The sequence below is a fragment of the Cupressus sempervirens genome, chromosome 6 (assembly GCF_028749045.1).
Source record: "Cupressus sempervirens isolate cs-2001-9-10 chromosome 6, ASM2874904v1, whole genome shotgun sequence".
NCBI classification, from domain to species: domain Eukaryota; kingdom Viridiplantae; phylum Streptophyta; class Pinopsida; order Cupressales; family Cupressaceae; genus Cupressus; species Cupressus sempervirens.
Window position 1 is genome coordinate 37,391,144 of NC_143123.1, and position 25,426 is coordinate 37,416,569.

A 25,426-nucleotide genomic window follows, 5' to 3' on the forward strand; every position below is an offset into this window, starting at 1 on the left:
AAATATGAGTGTTGGAAGAACACCATAAACTTTTCGGGTAGAGGTAGAGCTCAAAAAAAATGCCTATTTTGTAAGGTCGTTAATAGTGGGGGGATAAATAGATTGAAATACCATATTGCTAGCATACGTGATCATGATGCTGAGCCTTGTAGAGCTGCAACTGTTGAGGATCAACGTTTTTGTTATGTTGCCTTAGAAAAATATGAACAAAAAAATGAATTAAAACAAAAACAATTAGCAGAGTTAGCTCAGATTGGTTCCAATTCCCTTCCACGCTCATCTAGAAATGTTTGTGTCTAGTTTTACACCCAGGCTAGGTTCAATAGGTTGTGTTGGAGAAGGTTCTTCCCTTCCCCCCTATCATCCTAGTGCTTTCGCTAGTTGTACTTCTTCTACATCTATTCTTTGCACTGTTAGTGGTGTTGTGGTTATTGCACCTTCTAGTAGTATTGGCTTTACCTTTCGTCCTACAGTCAGAAAATCTAGGTTGGACAATTTGTTTGTACCGCGTTCCACTCCTAGTGCACAACCCTCACTTGAGAGCTTGGGCTGGAATAGGGAGATACATGAAGCTAGAATAAGAGCAATTTGCAAGTTTTGGTTTTTCTGCAACATTCCATTTATAGCAGCCAGGTACTTCAACTTCATTTATATTTGATTGTTTTACGTTTTTAACTTTTAAGTTTTAAAATTTAAATTCAATTTTATAATTTTAACTTGATGTTGAAAATTTGAAATATGCTAATTAAAATGTTTTTATAAATGTAACAGGACTCTTTATTGGCAGGGGATGATTGATCCAGTTTCCATCTGTGGTGCGGGGTTTAAAGCCCCAACTGAAGATGAGTTGAGTGGCTCCCTCTTACTAGAAATGGTTGAGGAGATGAAACTTGAGTTGGAGGACCATAAAAAGATTTGGAGCCAAAAGGGGTGTACCATTATGACGGATGGATGGATAGATAGGAGGAATAGGACCCTCCTAAATTTTCTTGTTTCTAGTGGAGGTAATTCATCATCCTCTACTTCTCGAAGTCTAAAATTTAATGTATTATTGAATAACTAAAATTTTGTTTTATTGACTATTGATTCTTGAATGATAATTATTTTGTTTAATTTTCACTTTCAGGATCCACCATGTTTTTTAAGTCTATAGATGCTTCCTCATATGTCAAAAATGAAAAATTCTTGTGTGAGGCTATTGAGGAGGTCATAAGGGAGGTGGAGGAAGAGAATGTTGTCCAAGTGGTGACTGATAATGCAGCTGCTTATGTTGTTGTAGATAAAATTTTAACTTCCAACTTTCTAAGTTCTAGAAAAATTATTTTTGTTTTTCATTAAATTTTGAAAATTAAAAGTTTTTAATACATCAAAAAATTTCATTGTTTACTAACTGAATTAAAATTGCTACAGGAAAACTTTTGATGGACAGACACCCAAGAATCTTTTGCACTCCATGTGCAGCCCATTGCCTCGACCTCATGTTAGAGAATATTGGCAAGCTTGAATGGGTGAAATCATGTGTTGCTAAGGCCAAAAATCTTTGTAAGTTCCTCTATAATCATGCCTTGGTCCTCAGCATTATGAGGGAATACACGAAGGGAAAGCAATTGGTTCGTCCTGGTATCACAAGATTTGCCTCTAATTTTATCACACTAAAATCCTTGCTGAGTTCAAGGTTAACTTTGAGGTGCATGTTTGTTGGTCCACAATGGAGTTCCTCCTCCTTTGCCACCACCCCTGCAGGGATAGATGCAACAAAATGCATTTATGATGAAGAAGGTTTTTGGGAGCCATGTTCAAAGATTGTGGAGGTAATTTAATTTCTAAAAGCTTAAGTCGTAAAATTTTATAAATTAATTTATCTCATACATATGTTTGTTTTATTTTCATTGTGCAACTTTGCAAAGTTTCATCATTCACTAAATTGTTTTTTTGTTTAATTGTTTTGTAGATCACTGAGCCCCTTGTAGCCCTCCTACAAGTTGCTGATGGGGAGAAGCCCTCTATGGGCTACATATATGAGGGCATGGATAGGGCCAAGGAGGCTATTAAGGCCAAATATGTAGGAGTTGAGGAAAAGTATGGCCCTATTTGAGACATAATTGATAGGAGATGGCAAAATCAACTTCATAAGCCCATCCACGCAGCAACCTATTACCTCAATCCGGCATACTATTTCCGTGAAGATTTCAAAGTAGATGAGGAGGTTCTTAGTGGCCTATACACTGTGATATCAAAGATGGCCACTAATGCCATAGATATATTGCTTGAGATGGATGCCTATAATAATGCATCAGGGCCCATTTTTTCAAGTCAAATTTGCAAAGAAGATCGTACAAAATTGCAGCCAGGTAAAAATTGCAGCTTAAGCTTTATACAATCTAGTTTGTAAATTTTAGCTTTAAAGTTCAAATTTTGAAATGAGACTAATATTTTTTTCTTTTCCTTTTTTCAAAATTCGAATAGATGGTGGCAAATGTTTGGGCCTTCAACCGAAAACCTTCAGCAAATCGCCATCCGCATAATGAGCCAACCAAGTAGCGTTTCTAGATGTGAGCGCAACTAGAGCATGTTTGAGCACATCCACTCGAAGAGGCGTAACAGGTTGTTTGTAGAGAAAATGAATAGGCTAGTCATTGTGCATTACAACCTGCGCATTAGGTCCAGGGAAATTTTGGATAGTGACACCTCTTTGATTAATCTAGAGGAGGTTGATCCAGAGTCTGAGTGGATCACTGAGGCTACTGATCTTATCTTTGATGATGAGGACCTACAGTGGATTGATGAGGGAGACAGAGAGGCTAAGGTTGTGGCTATGGCAGCAGAGGACCAAATAGCTCCAGTTGTTCCTAGTGGCACCTCACAGGCACTGGCAAAGCCAGACACTACTATTGATCCTAGAGGCACCTCACAGGCTGATGCTATGGCTAATCAATCATCCAAGACCTACCTTAGAGGCCTTACTAAGAGGCATTTTACAGATTATACTAAGCATAAGGTTGATGTTGAGGTTGGGGATGAGGATGAGGATGATGATGACGATGACGACTAGGAGCCATAGCTATAGTCTTGTTTTAACTTTTTGTTTAACACTTTAACTTAACATATAATTGAAATTTGGAACATTTGATGATGACTATTGATGTGTTGGATTTCATATACATTTTGATGGGTTTCATGGATTTATCATTTTATATATCTATGTTTTACTTTTCTAATATTTCCTTCAGCTACTATTTAGTTACTAGTATTTAGCAATTTACCTTTGTAGTATTGTACTTATGTAATCGATGTATGTTTAACTTTTAAGTTTTAAGTATGTGCATTACTATCAAATTACCTTCTATTTAATGATGTTAGTGTCTTTAAGCTTTATTCAATAATGGGTGCATGGAATGTTCTTTAAATCCTAAAAAATCTCAAAATTTCGAGGTTTTTTCACTTTTCCGAGTCACTACCGAGTCCGAACTGGGTCACGAGTCAAGTTACCCTTGCCGAGTCCGAGCCAGGTCCGAGTCACGTTACTTTGATACCAATATATAATAGTAAAATAATGAATGTGTTGTAGTCATATTTAATAGAGGAGATGACAACTCATATAGATTTACAAAGACGATGTTTCTAAAAGAAACAGTCGTGAACTAAAGATGGAAATAGAAACTACATGATAAACTAAAGACTAACTAAGATGACCATTAAAGAAACATTAGAATATTCTAATACACAACTTGTTGTGAAAGAATGAAGTTGGGACAAGAATATAATGTCAAGAATAGCTCCATGACAACCCCTATTGTTGGAACCTTTTTTGCATCTAACTACATCAACCCCTACTCCAAAGGTTTGTACTCTAATTGTAGTGAATCCACAATTAGTTTGGGCATTATGGTGGTGCTTGTGCCAATGTCCACCATGGAATTATGTAACAATTTACTCCCTACAATGAGAGTCGAATAAAAGGGTATAGGCTTGGGTTTATTTATTCAACACTTTGAATTAATGAATGCAGTTGCAACATGTGGTTGTGAACCCTTCCCTGCTTCGTTTTCTTTTGTCTGAATCAGGTTTGCAGCCTAAGCTGCAAGCACTGGTTTCTCTTGATCTTTTAATTCATCCCAAGAGAGTCATTTGTTTGGGGATGGAGAAAGCATCCCACAATGAGACATTGGCTGAGAGTATTTTGTTCAATTGTTCCACTACATTCAGTGACCCTTGTGGCTGATTCTTTTTGCCATACCCTCTTTGTAAAAAAATCTTCATCTTCAAATGTTGACTCTGTTTGTGTGAAAAAATATTGTATGCATCTAGTTATCTTTTATCTAGTTGCTCCACCTAGTGTCCTATTCGCACAAGCTTCAGTTTACTTAGTTGTTTTGTTGTTTCACTTCCTAGACACTTAGCACATATCTTTGCACATGTTTACACTTGTCCCAAATGTTCTACGTGTCGCATCTCTTAGAGGGCTAGTGAGTCATTTTGTTTTACCTTCCTACTTCCTCCTCGATCTATAAATGCAAGGAGTGTTCATTGTACATTTACATGTTTTTTAACAGACTATTGGCTATTGCATTGTGCTTGATTCATTTGTGGAAGTTTTTAATTTTGCATTATTGTTTCTCTTCTAACATGTTATTGGAGCTTTCTTGCAAAAACTCTCCCCTTCTCCTTTAATTTTGAGAGGTTTGTGGGCATTACACTTCAAACAGTGCATCATCGAGCCAAACAGATGTTACCACAGTGCTTTGAAGGGTCAAGAATTGGACTTTCATAGATATTAGATAATGAACCATATGTTGACGACTGGGGATTTTGGGGTGGTTTTGGGCCCAACCATGGCAGGGTCATAAAGAAATCTGTACAAATCTGTATATACCTGCTGTGCCGGCATACCTTTGCTTCAGCTCATGCAAAAAAAAAAAATCTATTCAATGACATCAGCAATATTCAACTCAACACCCTCCAAAATATTCCCCTACTCCAGTTGACATTTGCATGATGTCATGTGGATCTCAGCATCTAGATCCCCCAATTTCTTCCCCTTCACTGTTGAGACATTTTGTTTTTTGCCTCAACTTTGCAAGGCCGTTTCTTGCTCATACAAAGGGCTTTATGAGTCCATTATTTTCCATTTTGTGTAATTTTTCATCCTCTATCCAGTGATATAATTTGTGTTGTAAAATGATGTATGGAATTCTTTCAATTTGTTGTTTCTCAGAGGATACTCTACACATCCCAGATTTTGGCACTTTGAGATGCTTATTTGGGCTCATATGAACCCCTTTTTGGGCATCTTTTTTTTTTGAACTTGCATGATTTTTTGAGTTGTACATGGTGGTGATAATAGTTTTTCTTGACAATATTCCAAAATATCAGATTCTGAATATGCCACTTTTGAGGACTTGTACATCATTTCAATTTTTTAAATGCACTAAAATAAAGTGCCATATCACACTATGTTTTTAAGGGGGTTCCTGTTTTGATTTGTGGGGATTTGACTTTCAGCTTTTATAATCTTGTTAAGGTTTAAAAGACAATATGTCTTCATTGTCCACCTCATGGCGTAAAACATTTAAGAACTCAATTATAGAAAGTCATTCTGTAAATGCACTCATACAAAGTGCCACAAAACAGAATGTGTGCTCCCTAGAGAGATAATATTGACCTAAAGCTGGGTCTTGTTGCTATGCATAAGCAATTTTTTTTCCCATAGTGTTTTTTTGTTTTCTTTGTTTATGAGAGCTCTTCATTTGCAAATGAGTATCTTATCAGGCCATGCTGTTGGAACTTATATTTTCTGTAATTAGCTTACTCCCTATGTATGCTTCAGGGGGGTTGTTAGTGTGAAAACAGATTTTGTCGAACTAGTTAGATTTTTGCCTACATAGTTGAGCCCTATTCACACTACACCTAAGCACACTATGAGGTTAACTAGACTTTTGTCTCACCTCATGTATACTCACCAAGCATTCCAAGATTTGTCTGTTAAGTCCTATACTTGTTTCACACTTGGAAGGGTAGTCAAATTTTTGCTCCTACCGTCTCACCTCTTCTTGCTTGCCTTTTTAAAGAAGGCTCATTTGTACATTCTCAACTACATGCTTATGATATTTCTCATTTTGCATATTTCTCGTTTGTGGATTGTTTAATGTTTGCTAATGTTGAAGTCATGACAGGTTGCCAATGGTCTTAAGAAGATTATTTAATTCTAGACAATACTACTAGTCCAAGAGTTGTAGCCATGACAGAAGATCAATGGTATCAAGAGGTTTTGTAACCTTTTACACCATCCCAAGTACAAGTTGTGAAACTCTGATACGTTGCCAATATCATCAAGAAGGTTACTCAATTCTGGGCAATAGTACCGGTCCAAGCATTGTAGGTGTGACAGATTGCCAACGGTATCTGGAGGTCACTTAACCATTTACACCTTTTCAAGTTCAAATGTTGCGCCTGTGACATGAAAATTTGTCAACAGTTAAATAACCTCCCTGATACCATTGGCAACCTGTCACAACTGCAATACTTGGATTTGTATTATTGTATAGAATTCAATAACCACTTCAATTCCATGTTGGAACAACTAAGATCAACTTGCAAGCATGAAACACTCCACAAAAAAAAGTAATGCAAAATGAGATATATCATAACCATCTAGTTGAAAATGTATGAATGAGCCTTCTTTATTCAGACAAGCAAGAAGTGAGAAGGTGGGAGAGAAACTCTGACTACCACTGCAAGCATGAAACAAGTGTGTGACTCTATGTACAAGTGCTAGGACACTTGGTGAGTCTACATGGGGTAAGATAAAAGTCTAGCTAACCTCCTGTAGTGTGAAGAGGACTCAACTGCTAAAAGCCTACTAATTAGACAAAACTTGTTAGACTCTAACTGATTCTTGACTTGGGTTTCCACAGCAACACCATAAAAATGATGGTCCAGATATTCCATTCCCCATTTCCACCTAAATATTTTTCCTCAAGAATCATTGGATTGTACTAGCAGGGCAATGGTTGTGAGACTTCAAGCCAATCTCTCTCATATGGAGAGGAATCACCTGCATTTCCTAAAATTCTTCTCTAGTTCTTAAAACATCATCCATCCCCTTCCAAACTTAAGAAAAAGTTCAGATCCAGGAAATTGAAAGAACATAATGGGTAGGCATTCATTTGCCAAGATTTATACCATGATAGTAATGCAAAGTTGTATGGGGACCTTGGAGTGAAGCGAATCTCAGTACACAAAGACAAGCTTCAAAAGAATACAAACCATTGATCATACTTCATGTTCAGGACTGTAATGGAGGAAGCTTGTAGTTTAAGAGATTTCAAAGAATTTGGTCATTATGTTAGAGGACCTTTGATGCAGCTTAGCTGAGGCCTTCTTCAGTTCTTCCCATCAGGTTGCATGTGCAGTAATTCTGATTTGAGAGCATGAAGGTTTTTTCCCATCGATTATGTTTGGAATTTGACAAAATTATTCTTCCTGAGAGCAAAATATTCGATTTTTGTTTCCTCCAAGAGATAGAAACTGACAGGTACTTCATAAAATAGTGCATAATCTATTATGGGATCTGAGGAACGTAAAACTGCTTGTTTAGATATTGGAGAGCTTCACCTTTCTTTTAGTAGACCAACTAGTGGTACTTGATCCTTTGCCCACATCAAGTTACTTTCAAGCACAAAAAGCATTGTAGAGTGTTCTCAAATTGTGTCCTTTGGATACATGTCAACTCTTTGGTAAGGACATATTGGTAATAAGTCTTCCTCTGCATTCAGCAAGTGGGCTTGCTCATCCTCCGTCTTATAAATCAATTGTCATGACCCTCTTTGATTTGAAAACAAGATCTTCCAGCTCTACTAACCTATTGCATATGCATCAAGGATGGGTCGCATAACTAATTTCCGCTACACTTTACCATGGATGTTAGCACAGGCTCCAAGAGAGTTAACCTACCTCTACCTAAGATGAAAAAACCAAGTCCCCTTAATGTATCCTGCAGAATTCATTATATCTTGTATTAAGCTTTTGAGGTGACTAAAAACGATGGCTCTTCTTCAGCCCAGTGATGACCATAATCTGCAAGCCAAGCACCAATTTTGAGCTTGTCTAATGGATACTTTTTTTGAAGGATTCTCTTTCCTCTACATGGGTTTCTTTTTTTCTCTGTTACCGGATTCGCACCCTGGAGCTCGGGTCCGGGTCCGGATTCATTCGGGTCCGGGGAGGGTCCGCATTTTGGCCTGCGGGTGCACAAACCCAAGAGGACCCGCAGGCCAAAATGCGGACCCTCCCCGAACCCGTCGCGGACCCGGGTGAATCCGAGCGGACCCGCGGCAAGTCAAAAAAGCATTAAAATTATGTTTTTTCCATTTTTTTTTTGCCAAACCCTAAAGTAAGGCCTATTAGATGCATTTCATTCATCTAATCTCTCATTTGCTTTGTCATTTTGCTATCTCATTTTGGTGTGGCCATTTTGCAAGTTTGAAGAGAAGGTTGTAGAGATTGTTTGTGGAATCTCAAATCCTTCAAATAATCAGTGCTGAGTGTTCCAGGTATGCATTTGATCCTTCCTTTTGCTTCTTTCATAGTTTATTTTTAGTTTTTTAAATTTTTTATATTTATTGTTCTAAATTTTTATCAAGTTTTGTATAAGGTTTGAAATTTTTTTTTTAATTTGTTTTTATAGATTGCAAGAATTCAAGAATGAGTAGTCAGGGTTTAGTGGGCGGGGTGGGATCCCAAAGATTTAAAATTGATAAAGGCTCTCCTTTGTGGAAGTATACAACAAGAATTGAGCAATGTGCTGGTGGGGGAGGGTATATATGGAAATGCAATTTTTGTCAAAACCAATATAGAAGTTCCTATTTTCGGGTTAAACATCATTTGATAGGTCCACTAGGTCAAGGGATTTCCATGTGTGAGGGGCCCCCAGAGGGAGGTAAAAAAGGGTTGCCGGCTCCTCAAATAGCAAGCCTGTTAAAAGAACAAGAAGAGGCTGATAGGTTAGTGTCAAAGGCAAAAAAAGATAAGTCAAAGCAAATACCACCAACACCACCCTCTCAAACAATTAGTAAACCACATCCCTTCCTACCTACCCCATCTATGGATGAAGATGAAATAGAAACACCCGCATCCCGCAAGAGAGGCCCATTAGATACGGCATTTGAAAATGACAAGAGAGAAATTGCTGACATAAAGGTTGGGCGTTGCCTCATTATAAATGGTGTTTCATTCAATCTAGTGAGATCCACTTATTGGAGAGAGATGGTGAAAGCAATAAATGATGCACCTCATGGTTACCAATCCCCTGGATATGAAAAGTTGAGAACCACCATATTGCATAAAGAGAGAAAGAATGTAGAAAACCTCCTCAAACCAATAAGAGATTCTTGGATCCAAACGGGGGTGAGCATTGTCTCTGATGAATGGAAAGATTGCAAAAACTGTCCATTAATAAATGTGATTGCTGTTTGCCCCAAGGGGGCAATGTTTTTGAAGGCGGTTGATTGTGAAGGGCAAGTAAAGGGTGCAAATTTTATTGCCCAACTTCTCATTGAATCCATAGAGTCCGTGGGAGTTGACAATGTTGTCCAAGTAATAACGGACAATGCTAAAGTTTGTAAGGCTGCAGGTGCTTTGGTAGAAGCACGATATGAGCATATCTTTTGGACACCATGCACTGTCCACACCTTGAACTTGGTGATGAAAACAATGGGCAGCCAAATTGAATGGATGAAAAATGTGTATGAGGAGGGTGAGCAGATCCAAATGTTTGTGACAAACCACCATATGTCACAAGCAATTTTCAGAACTTTCTCCAGCTTGGAATTATTGAAGGTAAATTTTAAACTTTATTTAGCTTCATTTATCATATTAATTTTTGTGTCATACTTTACAAAATTTAATACATATTCTTAAATTTTTGTGTTATCAACTTATCATATTAACTTACAATTTGAATTAACATGGTAATAGGTTGCTGAAACAAGGTTTGCTTCACACACAATCGTCCTTAGACGACTTGTGAGGGTGAAAGAGGCATTGGGTCAAATGGTTATTAGCAACAAATGGGGTGGATGGAAGCAAGCTGATACAGAAAAGGCCAAAACTATAAAGGATTTGATCTTGAGTGATAATTTTTGGAAAAGGGTGGAATATGCATTAGAACTCACCGAGCCCATCATGTCTATGCTTCGGTATGCCGACACGGATGAGCCTTGTTTGGGGAACATATATGATGCCATGGACTCTATGCTAGAAAGAATGAAATCAGTAAGTTTAAATTTTTATAAAATACTTCATCCTTGTTTATTGAGAGATTTTGATTTTTTATTTTAATTAAGTTATTAACACTGCATCAAGATAACTTACATGTACATCATTTGACATCCCAGGTCATTCAGAGGAGAGAGCAGGATCCTGATACCTTGTACACTAAGGTGGAGAAAATTGTTCTACATCGTTGGAACAAGATGACTACACCTTTACACCTCTTGGCATATGCACTTTCTTCTAGATATTATAGCAGTGAGATACTTGCTATTCCTGGTAGAGTGGCACCATATAGAGATCCTGACGTTGCTGCTGGGTATAAGAGGGCACTTAATAGGCTCTTTAGTAATCCTGATGTGGCATCAAATGTTAGGAGAGAGTTTGTTGATTTTGTCTCAAGCAAAAATGCAGCGCCTGATGCAATCAATGACCAAAGTAAATTGGATGCCATTGGATGGTGGTACTTACATGGGGAAAGTTACATGTACCTCCAACCTCTTGCCATTAAGATCTTGTCACAAGGACGTATTTAAATTTTTTTACCTTTTCTTATGGCCACTTAGCTTGTCGAATTAGCACTCTTAAATTCCTATTGTATTGTAAAATTACTTAGCTAATTTTTAAAAATTTGTTGGTTGTCTCTCTAGGTTGCAAGCTCTTTTGCTGCTGAGCAGAATTGGAGTACATACTCCTTTATCCACTCAGTGAAGCGTAACCGGCTGGGTTTGAAGAAAGCAAAGGACTTGGTATTTATTCACAACAACTGGCGCCTCTATCAAGCAAGGATCCAAGATATAAGAAGGGACCAGAGAAGTTGTGGGATGTACTACCTGAGACTTCTAACTTGGATATGACTGTCCAAGATATATCTAGAATTGCCTTGCTAGATGTTGAGGAGGACGAGGAGGAGGATGTGGCTGCATCTGGGGCTAGTGGAACCGGTTTGGGTTCCAATGATGTGGAAAATGTCGATGATATAGATGAGGATGAAGCCATTGATCCTTCATATTTTGATGACCCATTTGACCCTTGAAGGGCATTTGCATCTTTGATAAACTATGTTTAAACATTTGTCATTGACTCATTGAGTCATTAATGATTTATCACTATGTTTCACAGTTTCAAACTTTATTACGTCATAATTTATTATCTATCAATCTGATGAAGTAGTCTATGTTTTGAAATTCCATTTTGCATTTTAGTAATTCAATGTATGATTTTATTTACAACATTAGCATAGATTAATGAGTGAGTATTTAATGTTTATCTTTGACATTTGGCGTTGATCAATAATCAAGTAACATTGATATATTTATACTATGGAATGACTTAGTTTTACTTTTACAACTATATGAGTTTATATTTTTTTTGCATATATATATATATGCTAACGAACCCACCCACAAACCCAAATGGGAAAAAAAAAAATTGCCCAAACCCACGAACCGAACCCCGAACCCGAACCCGTCCCCGAACCCGAATCAGCAACTTAGCTTTTTTTTTATATGTTGCAAATAGTTTACAAGACTTTACAGTATATGAGCCAAAAGACAAAAACCAAAGCATTAACACCATAACAGGATCATCCCAGAATCCAACAAGGATCAAAACCCAGGAACACTGAAACAATGGAAAACATTTACAAAATTAACATATATAACTACAGTCTATAGCAAAGTTCCAGAAGACATTTCAATAAAGCTACATTATGAGTTTCTTAAGGTATTCTTAAGCATAAACAGCATCCTTCTTCCTTTCCTCAGAATCAACCAAACCACAATCATAATCACTCAAATTAATCTCAGCAGCATGATAAACAAATGCCTCGTAGACAAGTTGGTCCCATTTATCCACAGCAGCATGTTTCTTGATCCGTTTATCTGAGTAATTCAAAAAATGGACAATGACTTAGATCCTCTGTCAGTCCTCTGGGACACCCCCTGTACAATCTGCAAGGCTCATTTTGCATGGTTAATTTTATTTGTAGCAGTGTTTCAGTCTGGTTATGATAAGTATTAGTTGCAAATTTGCAATTCATCTCCAGCTATATCTTAAACTTGGATATTTTATGTTCTAAGCATGAATACAGATGATTGCAATTTTTCATTAAGTTGCATAAATATTATGCTTAAATAGTTGACATTCTATCTAGTTATCTCTATGCTGCCGACTCGGATGCGGATACGAGAATATGCGATATTTTTCAGGGGATTTTGGATGTGTTTACACACACACATGTATTAAATATATAAATATGCAAAGAAATGCCAGAAATATACAAAAATAAATCATTTGATAGCATAGATTGCCTTATCGTCGAAAAGTTGCCAATATATCAACTTATCACGATATGTTGAGCAAGATATCACTGCCGAAAAGTTTCAAAATATTGCCAACAAAATGCTAAGCTATTGCCGATAAATCGCCAAAATATCAGTGATTAATGACTGTTTTCTTGCACCCGCGGGGTGGATAAACAGTGACGGCCTAGCAAAGGGCCAAAACACATTTTCATAACGCCAGCTGAGTTTTGGAGAGGGCAGGAAGGTTTTGGAGGATGAAGGCCATCATTTGCATCCTTCTAGATCGATTTTTTGTGGATTTGGAATGGATTTGAAGAGATTTTTCAAGCAAATTTGGATTCACAAGCAAGTTTTCAAAATTCTCTCTTTTGTTTTAAAATCGTTTTGTCTTGTATTAAATGCATCCAATTATATACAAACCATTTCCAATCTACTCTAACTTCTTTTAGAAGGTAATCAATAAGATCTAACACCAATTTTTAGCAAATTTTGCAAATTTTTTTTAGTTTTCTCAAAAATTTCATAGCCTAAGACTTTTTTTTTTCCTTTCAAGTTTCAGCTATGTTTAAACTTATCTAAAGTTTTAAACTAACTTAGTTTGTTTCTAAATTTCTAAATTTGTGCCCTCGTTGTGTATGTGACGTGTAGGTTAATTCTTCATCAAAATGGCAAATATAGATGCCTCTACAACTGGGTCTGTCAATGCCCCATAGATGCATGTCCATCAAGATATGTAGGAACACGCCCTAAAGGACATAGAGACAAGGCATAGAAATATCCTTTTGAAAGACTCGACTATAATACTGTGATATGCATAAAATGGGAAAAAATTATTAGTGGAGGCATATCTAGTTTGAAATACCACCTTGGAGGGATCACAAAGCATGACACAAAGATTTGTGACAATACCACGCTTGAAATAAAGAGAGATGAATGTCTTTGCTATGTGCCCAAGAAGTGATGAAGTCATAAAAGGAAAGGGCAAAATTGCCATGAAGGCAGCCATTTCTGAATCACAAGGTATCTAAAGACTCACTATATCTCCATTTTAAGAATAATTTATTATTCTACAATCACCATTATTTGTTTAGAATCTAGATTTTGCTAAACAATGATCATCGATTCATTTCATAAGGAAATAATGTGGGTTGTGACTAAGTATCCAAGCAAACCTTGAGGAAGAAGAAGAAGCACTTAAGGGCATAGTGGGCTCACAGTGTGGCCCACGGATCCACAAAACTACCATTCCCATGGCTTCCACTTCCGCTGGTTCTAGTAGATCACCGCCGCGCACATGTTCCTTAGATGGCTTTTTGTACACAGAAACACTCCTCAAGCACAACCATCACTAGAGGGTACTATGTAGAACAATGATGTGCATCAGCAAGTTGACATTCAATATGCTAATTTTCAGTTTTTCAACAACATCCTGTTCAATCTTGCACCTAGTCCCTATTGGCTGAATTTTGTGACAGGAATATTGTGGCGGGAAAAGGCTACAAGGCACTTACTTCTAAAGATTTAAGGGAAGGTTAGTTCACTTGTTTTATTTTTTAAATATTTTACAATTTACTTGTTTTTGTTCAATATGTGTTTTTTAAATCAAAGTTTTGTACTCAGTGTCAACCTAATTTTGTGCTTGTAAGTTGCTCAAAGATGTTGTTTCTAGGACCAATGATGGGGTTGACAATCAAAGATTATAATGGAAATAATTTGGCTACACCATACTTTCAAATGGATGGACGGATGGAAGAAATTGTTCCATCATCAATTTTTTGGTTTCTTGCATGGATCAAGTGGTCTTTTTGAAATCCTCGGATGCCTCGAATAAGATAAAGATAACTGAACTTTGGCTCTAATGTTAGAGCAAGTTGTGATGGAGGTGCGGGTTGCTAATATGGTGCAAATAATAACTAACAATACAGCAGTGGGTAGGATCCTCCAAGATAAGTATAGCACACTTTATTGGTCTCCTTGTGCAATGCATGTCCTTGGCCTTCTTTTGGAAGACAAGAAAATTGGATTAGATGAGAATGGTTGCAAAAGATGCAAGAAAGATAACAAAATACATCTACAATCATCCTTGGGTTCTCCGCTTGATGAGAGATTTCACCCATGAGAAGGAGTTGGTTAGACTTGCTGCCATAAGGTTCGCATAACATTACAAAGTGTTATTAGCTCTTTGAATCCTTTGAAGAAATTGTTTGCAAGTCCATAATGGCTAAACTCAAGTTATTCAAAGAAGCCTGATGCACAAAGAGTTGCATACATTGTCTTTGACAAACACTTTCTCAATGGTGCTATAGAAATTGTGTAGGTAACTTGGAAGCTTCAAAAGTTGAATATTTAATTTTGTTGTACTCAATAATCAAGTCTTTCATTATCAGTTTCTAACTCTAGTCTCTGATTAATAATAATCATTTTCTACTTTTCAATTATAGGTGAGGGAGACCTTGGTTAAAGTTCTCTGCTTGGGAGATTGGGAGCAAACCCCAATGGTGTATCTTTATGAGGCCATGGATAGGGGAAAAGAGTTTGTAGAAAATTACTAAAAAGGGGGGGGGAACAACCTCAAATTTGACCCCATATAGGAAATTATTAATAGGAGGCGGAACAATCAGCTCCGCCAACCCATCCATGCGGCAGGGTACTTACTCATCTCGTGTTTTCACTTCTCTTCATCCAATGTGATCACAATAGAGAGGTCATGAAGGGCTTCTTTGATTGCATGCAGAGGATGGTACCTAATGTTGAGGCAGCAGACCTCATTGTGGTTGAGATGGAAGTATTAGAATGCAACAGGAAAGCTATCCTCCTCAGACTTGGAAAGAAGTGGAAGGAACACTTAAACCCCAGGTACAATATTTGGAATTCTGGTGTCTTTTGCATGCATGATAAGTAGATAAAAACTAAGTTACTAAAATATGTTTTCTAACACTTTACTATTTATCTTGCAGATGCTTGGTTGAGAAATTGGGGTGGAAATGTTCCAAATCTGCAAAAACTTGCCCTATGCATCTTATGCCAGCCATGGTAGCTCATCCAATTATGAGCATGACTGGTGCTCATTTGAAGCCAATTACATGAAAAAGAAGAACAAGTTAGCACAAAGACACCTTAATGACCTTGTTTATGTGCATTATAACCTTAAATTGTGCATAAGAAAGGTAGAGTTAGCAGCAGTTGGTCCACTTGATTTGGATGACATAGATCCCTATTGCAATTGGACATAACAAGAGCAGCCTCCATCGTTCACAAAGGATGAGATTTGTGATTTGGAGAGGTAGGCTATGGAGGAGGGTGATTCCAAGTGGGATTGGATGACATTGAGTAGGATGAGGGCACTAAGAGTCAGGAGGATACAGTAACGAGGAGGCCTTGCCAGTGTTAGCACCATCTACATCCAGGATGGAGGTCCAACCACAACCACAACAGTCTTCCAAGGCTAGAGTCCTCCCACTCCAGTAGTTTTTACTAGAGTTGTTGAGAAGGGGAAGAGGAAGATGTAGCCTATATTGATATTGTACTTGATAGTTGACACTTGTATTTGCTTATAGTTTTACAGTTACTATTTAGAAAGACAATTTGTTATTTTTAGTTTGCTTTAGTGTTTAGACTATCAAACTATGGCTACGAGTCATCGGCATTCCACTAGAGCACATGATTTTGTATCCTATTTGCATTTATATATATACCTAGATCAACTTGTTTGGTTTGTTTACTCATTTACTGACTCATTAGATGCATCTCCTTACTCCATTTTGCAAAAAAATGCATTTCCAATTGAATTTAAGCAATTGTTTAAGTTTCGGGCAAAATCTTGACTTATCTTCGATATTTGTTGATATATTCTTTTTGCCCTCCGCAATAAGTCGTCGATAATGATAAGCTGAACTATCTTTGATAGTATGATACTTCACCACTGATCAACATATGTGATAGTTCACAAATATTCAAATTGAAAAAACTAATAAGCCAAATCATATACGTTTATGTTCACGATTACAATGCAAATCAAAAAACCATTATAATTACACAATTTAAAATGTCAAAAAAAGATATATTGCACATGTTTTAATGTGCTTTTAAGTTGTTATTTGGCCAAAAAAAAAATCAAACTGGGCTTTTGTCGCGCAAAGGCATCTGAATGCCCTATGGATGTGCATAGGAAGCACATCCAAGGCATCTGGAGGTTGAGTATCCACAGCGCATCTAGATGCCCTGGATACGCTTCCTACACACATCCACAGGGCATCCTACTGCGCTTCTGCACCCAACACATCCACCTTTGCTTTTGGGGCAAGATGGTATGCATTGGTAATTGAGAGTTATCTCCATTGACCTGTAGGATTATGACAGTCGGTGCATCTAAATTATTACCAACAAAAATGAAATCCTTGATTATAAATTTGGGATAGTAATTTAATTTGTAATAAAGACTTAAAAGTACAACTAAAGACCACATTAGGCCTCACAGGCAATGAAATGAAAAAATTTAAGACAAAAAATAACACAAATATGACCTATCTTGAAAAATGCCAAGGCCTAAAGATATCACCAAAACATAAGCACTGAGGTGATTCAGCATCCATATATCTTTTCACAAAGTCAAATATTAGTTGGATTAAGAGGTGAAAGTAGACCAATAGGAGTTAATGATTGTTGACTAGATTTAGTCCTCATTGCACTCTTACTTTACCAACTATAAGCAACAAGATTCGGTTCTATAACGTAAAAAGGAATTTTAAAGACTTACTCAAAGGCCAAATGGGTTCAAAATATAAGAGCTCTCAAGACCACTCACGGCCAAGTTTTGTGAAAGGATCCAACTCTTGAAAGGAGAAAACTATTAATACTTCATTCAAGGAATCTAAAGGGCCATAGGGTATGTACGCCTCCTTTGTAGCACAGTTAGGTTCCTCCCAAAAGGTGTACGACGTAGTCCCATATTGTTGTCACCATATGTAGACCCTAAAACTCATGGCTGGTATCCTGGACTGTTCCTTTCCTTTCCTAATCAGGATTACCCATGGCTATCCATCCAACTAAAAAGCATAACCATACAAGGAAAGCTTTCAAAAAGCTTTAAGGTGTCTCCTTTGTATGGATTGATGTTGGTTGCATAGACCTTTCCATGGTTTTTGATAAATGAGTGGTCATTTATGAGCAATTATAAGTTGAATTCAAGATAATTTGTGAGCTATTTGAGAAGGCACCTTCCAGAGTTAATAATAAATATTAATTTTAATATTTATTGGGTTATGGTGCATTGAGTCATGGGTCCCCGAGTGGGCACTCCTATTTTAGATTAAGGCATTAGGCGCTTGGTTTATTTTGAAAGGATTGTCAGTTTCTATATAATTTCTACAGCTTCAATCATGTGTTCAGTTATCCATTCAAGGATGAAATTGAAAACCTTCAGATTTTTTGAAGGCAATCTCACTCAAAGGTTGTAATCTATGTCTAAGGTAGCTATCTCATTTTATTATTAAAAGGGTGCATGACTTTGAAGTGCATGCATTGGAAAAAGGGGGCCATTTTTTTGTGGGTCTCGCAAGTACTTGTCATACCCTGTGGGCCCTCTGCCAGCATTACAGAGGTAGTCCTTCCAACCACTTGGTGCTTTTAAAAATGTGGAGAGTGGGACCTTTTGTCAATACAAGGAAAATGCAAATGGTACAGTCCACCTACTGCCAGCTTTGAAGGTCGCCTCCACCTCCTTGCACTCGTCGACCATTTGCTCTACCAGACATTCGCTCTACTTCCCGCATCAATGCGCCTCATTCAAAGAGCCCCTCGAGTCACTCACCATTTGAGGAGTCCCCACACGTTTTCTAAGGAACCCATGCATGTTTGCACATGATCTTTTGAATGGACTTACATGCAATTTTCGGCCACCAAGTTTTTTTTCCTGCTCCAATATTTACGTTTCGCCTACTTTTTTTTCCAGCAAGTGACCTAGCTTTCTTTCGGTGATTTTCCCAGCAAGGGGGTCTTTTTTTCCGATGACAGCTATTTGACAGTCATTTTTGGGCTTGTCATTGCAAATGTCAGCACTACATCATCCTTCTTGCCCTTCTAGCCCTTCTGAAGCATTGTGGTTTTTTGGCCATATCTTCATCATATGGATTCCATTTTTCACAAATGAGATATCATCACAAAGCTAGTTCCCACCCCATCGCATTGGTGTCGGATTGATTTACTAATTTTGCCTTTTTGATGGCTTTTTTCGCTATCAAAATCAGGGGTTTTTTTTTGCACTCTAGGAGATATATCTTGAGCATCCAAACTCTGGTTTTTGAAAACTTTAGGCCCCGTTTGGTTGCTGGAATATGAGTGGAATAGGAAAAGGAAATTAAAATATGTTTTATATTCGCTGTTTGGTAAGCTCAATCAGAATTGGGAATAGGAAGACATATTCCAATTTTGCCCCTAAAATGAGCATATGTCTATGCCAAAAAATATCTGTTATTGGAATAGGCCCATTCCATTCGCATTCTAATTTTCCACTAAATTTATTTATTTATTTATTTTATTTTTTTGGAATTTTTGGAATTTTTTTTTAAAAAATTTACTTTTTTTTTAATTTTTTTTTAAAAAATTTACTTTTTTTTAAATTTTTTTTTAATAACATTTTTTTAAATTATATCTATTTGTTTAAAAAAATGAAAATGAATTAACCAAAAAAATAATAAATTAAAAAAAAAATTAGGGGAACTATTTTTAAAAATACAAAACTTAACCTTATTCCTATTCCATTTTTGTACAACCAAACAATGGATTAACATATTCCTAGTCAAATTCCAAGTGCACCAAACACGATTGGAATTGCCCTTTTCTATTCCCATTCCCATTCCATTTTTCTATTCTAATTTTCTATTCCTATGCCAGCAACCAAATGGGGCCTTATATCATTGGAAAGCTTGTTCTATGTTCTTTCCATTGATGTTGGTTTTTTTCCACATTCTGATCCAGGTCCATTCTATTTAGATTTTTGCATTTTGAACTATGATGAATATCTTAGTTGTTTCGGGTTTGGGGATCATTTTCATTACATAGGATGTGCCATGGCCCTCTTAAAAGGGACCACACACTTAAAATGGTTAAACCACTAAATAAATATAACAATAATATAATGCCTGACTAAGGTATAACTTCATATATATGATATCATCATTGATTTATCTTACATATATGATAATTAATTATACCATTCAAAAATACTATTACCCTAACAAAATAATATCAAATTAATAACACCTTCATCATACTACAAAATTATTTCATTCTCAAATCATCAAAAAGAAAAAGAAAGAGAGTTGATAGTGATAATAAAAAATGATAGAACATAAATTGAAAAGATAATATTAATATTAATATTAAGATAATTAAATAGCAAGTATTAAAACATATTAAACATTCCCTTTAATTATTATTCAAATGTAATAGTAACTAGAATAATACTATTATAAAATCAATTACATTAAACCCAATACCGCTTTGGATCATGCAAGCCCCTCACGAAATGACGCATCAACTCCATAGGCCAACTTGACACACACACACACACGTGTGTGTACCACCATCATTGTGTAAAGGGCATAATAAGAAGAGAGATTAAATGGATTCAAGGGTGAAAAACTGTACAGACATAGATTTAATAATATATATAAAATAGCAAACAAGCACTGAAAGGAAATAAGGAAATAATAATGAGGAGTGGTATTGGATGAATTATTAGGAAAACCCCATTGAGGATTATAAGGATCTCATTCATTTAAGGAAGAATATCTAAGAGAATCCAACATAAAAGAATATATTAAGAAGGATAATACTAATAGTGCAGCCCATAAAATTCAAAGAAGACTTGAGTGCAGCCACTATATACTAAATTGTTAATTTATTATATGAAGGAACTAATAAAGGTATGTAAGGACATTAAAAGGTGGAGGGGATAACACACCGGCAAGGAAAAGTACAGCCACCAACATATGAGTAGGAAAATCAATAAAGAACTAATTTCATAAGAGAAGAACTATAGAGTTTTAGCATGAAAATAAAGTTAGGAGGAATATAGAGAGTTTGGAAATTAAAATAAAGTAAGAAGGTAAAATAAAGTAATGAAGAATAGAAAAGGAGATAAGAGAAAAAGGTAAGGGAAAGGGAAATAGGAGATTTGTAAGTACTTTATATATGAATGAAAAATATGAATTAGGAACAAATAAAGGATATTATAGATAAATGAATCTTATAATAAGGAAATAAGGAAAGTGATCCAAGGGAGGAGATATAACTATTAGAGCAAGTTGCAAACATCTTGATTATGACATATTATATATAAGATATTTAAATAAGGGTATGGGAGATCTAATTACTAAGCAACAAACTCTTCGATAAGGGAAAGCGCATATAGGGGACTAATTAGTATATAGAATTAATTGACGAAATGGGTATAGGAATATATAAATAAGGAAGAAAATAAAAGAAGGGTGCCATTAAGTGCATAAAGAGGGGGAAATTTTAAACATATTTATAAGTTGTCTATATTTCAATCGCTAAGTCAAGAACTATAAGCAACTTGTAGTGAGTCCCAAAAAGGGGTCATTATAGGATGACTCGTCTTGGGATGTACTTTTTGTTGTACGAGCCTTATGTCTCTTTTGATCTTGGTTGACATCTTTTGTAAGCATTTATGCAAACGCACTAAGATAAAGTGTCATGTTTCATCTATATCTTTGGTTCAATTGTTTTGCATTTGTTTTGCCTCCTGATTTGAGTAGTGTCATCCGAGGGCACTCATACAGATTATTGTCTTCTTGAGATCTACCATATCTTGTGCCTTATTATACATGCACTACTCTGATTAACTGCCATGAGGGGGCTGATACGTGCCTTTGTTTTCCATCTACCTTTGTCAAGTGAGTGTTCCCTCCACGACATTAGCCTCACGACGTGTCTAGAGACTGATCACCTCATGACACTATTATGTATTTTTTGTGCATGTTGATCTTGGTTCATTTACATGCAGTGCTTGTCTGCGCACTTTTTCAGTTGCCTGTCACCTCTCCCTTGTCTACATTAGAGGGGGTTTCTCCTATTGGTACTTATGCTTCCTTGGTTCATTGGAGTGAGCTATGTATATAGTATTTGTTCATATGTCCTAGAAGGGTGCAGTGGCTGGGTACCTATGCATTTCGGTGAGATAGATCATTTACAATATGGACACTTTTTTCATTCCTATTTTGGAGGCAGTCTTCCATGTTCATTGATCAGCTCTTCAAGCTTTGGTGTTTTACGCCATCTATATCTTTGAGTTCAATTGTTTGCCTTTGTTTGCCTCCTGATTTGAGTAGTATTATCCAAGGGCACTCATGCAAATTAAAGTCTTCTCTACCTGGTCATGTTCCATGTTCGATTGATCAGCTCTTCAAGCTTTGCTACCTTATGCCATTTGTATTTTTAAGTTTAGTTGTTTGCCTCCTGATTCGAGTAGTGTCATCTAAGAGCACTCATACAGATTATAGTTTTTTCTACCTAGTCACATTCTTTTACAGTTGAGGTTCTTCAGATCGATAGTTATCTTTGGACAGAGTTTTGCAACTTCTATATGCTTATGTGGTGTTCTTCATGATCATTCTTTTGTTCCTATTTTCTGGAACATTCTCTAGTTTGGAGGCATCTGCAGTCCTTAAATAATTTTTCAGCATTATTTCCATCTCTTCTTGGAGTAGAGTTTGTCCCGTGAGGTTTTCTTTATTTATCCACTTTACAAAGATTTGGTTGTGATTGGGTACCTCATCAGGCCATGTTATCGGGACCTAAGTTTGCTTTCTGCATTGTAGTTTCCTTCGTTTTTCATGCATTGTTTGTAGCTACATTGTCGATCATCTTTTTTTTTTTTTTTTGGGGGGGGGGCGGGCGTGTTGGGTTTAGAATAAAAACTTAATTATTAAGTCATATTGACCTGATCATTAAGTTACCTTTAATTCTCACTTAAGATAGCATTTTATGCATTACTAACATTTAATTATTATATTAATTATTAAATGATTGTTAGGGCTTCTTATTTTAGAACTCTTTATCTTCTTTACAAGGATTGATCAATGTATCTTTTATTATTCCGTCAGAATTCTTTATAGATTCGTCTAATAATATAATTTTTCGTATTTTCAAAGCCCAAACCCTTGCTTTGTTATTCCATTCTTCCCAGTGACAAGTTATCTTTGCAGGCAAGTGATCTTGGCTTCATGAAATTGGAAGTATTTGGATGTTGTCTATTTGAAATATCCCAGTACATTTGAATAATGATATTCAATTCTAACCTGTTTGCGGATAATTTTACAAACTATGCAGTCTATTGCCAGATTAGTCAGCTAAAGGTCATCACATGGATATATGCAATCTACACTTGGGGCAGTTGGAATTGTAGATTCAACCTTCAAACTCAGCAAATGCCTTACTGGTTTGCATCAGATATGAACCGATTTGGAATAGGTGTTCTGCTGGGTTCAATCAAGAATTGATGGAAAATAAATGAGTTCGTTTGTTGTTGTATTTCTGCTGTGATTTGTCTCCCACAGAGCCTTGAATACTATAACAAAAAAGCCTTAAGTCGTGTATCACTTCCCTCATTGTTTCTAAAATCTACACAAGGTTTGAAGAAGCTCAGATTCTTAACTCGTTATGCCGTAACATTCAGCAAACTTACCATAGAGCAAAGAACTGCTGAAGAATCCACTCGCTGAAAAGAATAAACAATCTCTTCCACAAATTTCTAGAGTTGAATTTTCTTTTTCTCGGTAAATTTCAATCCTTGTCCAAACGTTAATGTTCTCTTCAACAAGACTCTAGATTTATAGAATTCTGTACTTAAACTTAAGAATTCTTGTGTGAGATTTTGTTTTACGTTAATTAATATAATGAGTGGAATAAGCTTGGATAACCTTCTGCAGATTTGTACACATGAGCTGTGCTCGGAAAAAATCCACGTCCTCTGGAGTTATGGATCGTCTTATAGCAGTGGAAGAACCTGAACCTGGGTTTTGTTCTTACTATTGTTTTCCGTTTTACCCCCAAACCTTTGTGGACGTCAGTGTTATGATGCCCCAGAATACTACATAATGGAAGATCCTAGCTGGCCCAAAAAAATGATATTTTTCATTATACGCAGTTGAAGGCCGTAAAGGTTAAGAATGTGGGTATCTCTAATTGGGTAAACAGCAGAAATCACTATATCCAAGTAAACCTCAAATAGAACCCAAATATCATAATTCACCAGATGGCTTAACATAGTAAGGCCGGATGACTATTCAATAACACTTCCATACACGGCCCTAAACTATAAAAACTAACCAGCAAGGAAAAGGGATCTAGAATAAAGAAATGGGTATGGGTGTCGCCGAAATCACAATTGCTTGCCATGGGATCTATGAAAACACGAAGCCCTCATCGGAGTGGGCATCTTCAATTTTTGTTTACGTTCAACTAATTCACTTCTTAGAGATGTTGAAGAGTCTATACACTGGCTAAGCTCTTAACGCACTTGCTCAACTAACAGAAAATATAGAATTTTCGGAAAATACCTGATTGGAATGTGGATCTCGATTGTTCTCAGACTGCTCTTTACCTGTACTCATATCCACCAAAATCTTTAGCAGACTCTCTCAACAGAAAACTTTTTTTCCGTAGACAGACCAGGTTAAGATTTTCTGAGAACAGCTTCCAGATGAAACAATAATGGTGCCACAGCTGTCTTCGAATCTTAAAAACTCTGGTTAAAATTTTTGTGAACTATAGTTAAAATCCCAGTCAGAAAATTATGGTTTGATTTTTTATTGTTTTTAAATTTTAAGCATTGTTCTTCTTCACAATTTGGCTATTTAAAGATATAACTGTTTGAGTACTTGGTGGTGAATATCATCAATATTTTATATTTGGGAGACTAATACTCTTGATAACATATGTAATATCAAATCTTATTGAGGAATTGGTGAATATAATGTATTATAAGAGGCCAATATTCATGATATCAAATGTGATATCTAAATGTTGAATGTCTTATGATCAAAGATATTTGTATATTACATTGAGTTAATATATTGTCATGTGTTTATCCTCTCTAGCTAAGAGGGAGTGTTGATGTTTTGGTAGCTTTAATAGGATAAACCAGTGAGCTCAGAGAGAAGTTTATATATATATGAAATTTATTTAGATTAGTAAACTGCAATCACTTCTCTTTAAGGTTTCAATTGTGGGAAATCAACTATGTCAGTTTCTACTTTTATGGCATAGTAGTATGCACTTGTATTTGCTTATTAGTTGTTCAAGGGACTATTGGACGTGCATGCTGATCTCAGATGACTTTCTAGGGTGCTCTCATTTCCCTTCAATTGGTATCAGAACTTAGTTTAATGAATTGCATGTGAAGATTCACAATGTTTCTGGTTCTAGGTATTTCTTTTGTTATGATTTCTTAGCTTGCAGAGCTTGAAGTTTTTTTTGAATAAATTGGCTAATAATTAATCATTGGATGAGTGGAAGTCTTGCAGTTGATTTATTTCTCAAGAGACAATAGACATTTCTTGAAGGGTGGTGAAGACAAATAAAATAGTGTTGGTCATGTTGAAATAACATTGATTTGGAGCTCTTGGTTGACAACAAAATAATTCCTCATGCATTGGTATTGGAAGATGTATCTTTTGTTAATTGGAATGCATAGAGGTTATGAAGTTGATCGTTGGATGATCTGGAAGCTTCTGGCTAGCCTATCTCTCTTAGATGCATGTACTACTAGTGGTTGTGGAATTGGTCTACAAGTGGGCCTGAAGTTCCAGTACTATGTTTTCCTCTTG

The 25,426-nt window shown here is 36.3% G+C and overlaps 1 protein-coding gene across 2 annotated transcripts in view; it reads right to left on the minus strand.

Annotated features, from left to right (window-relative positions):
- LOC149550984 (uncharacterized) overlaps nt 1-24,428 on the minus strand; it is a 60,708-nt gene extending 36,280 nt beyond the window's left edge. The window contains exon 1 of one of the 2 annotated variants that reach the window (XM_089786530.1): nt 24,158-24,428. In XM_089786530.1, coding sequence (XP_089642656.1) covers nt 24,158-24,211 — 54 coding nt within the window. In that variant the 5' untranslated portion in view covers nt 24,212-24,428. The remainder of the gene's footprint in view (nt 1-24,157) is intronic. The other variant, XM_089786532.1, reaches the window with a different exon arrangement.
- Between the last annotated feature and the right edge of the window lie 998 nt (nt 24,429-25,426).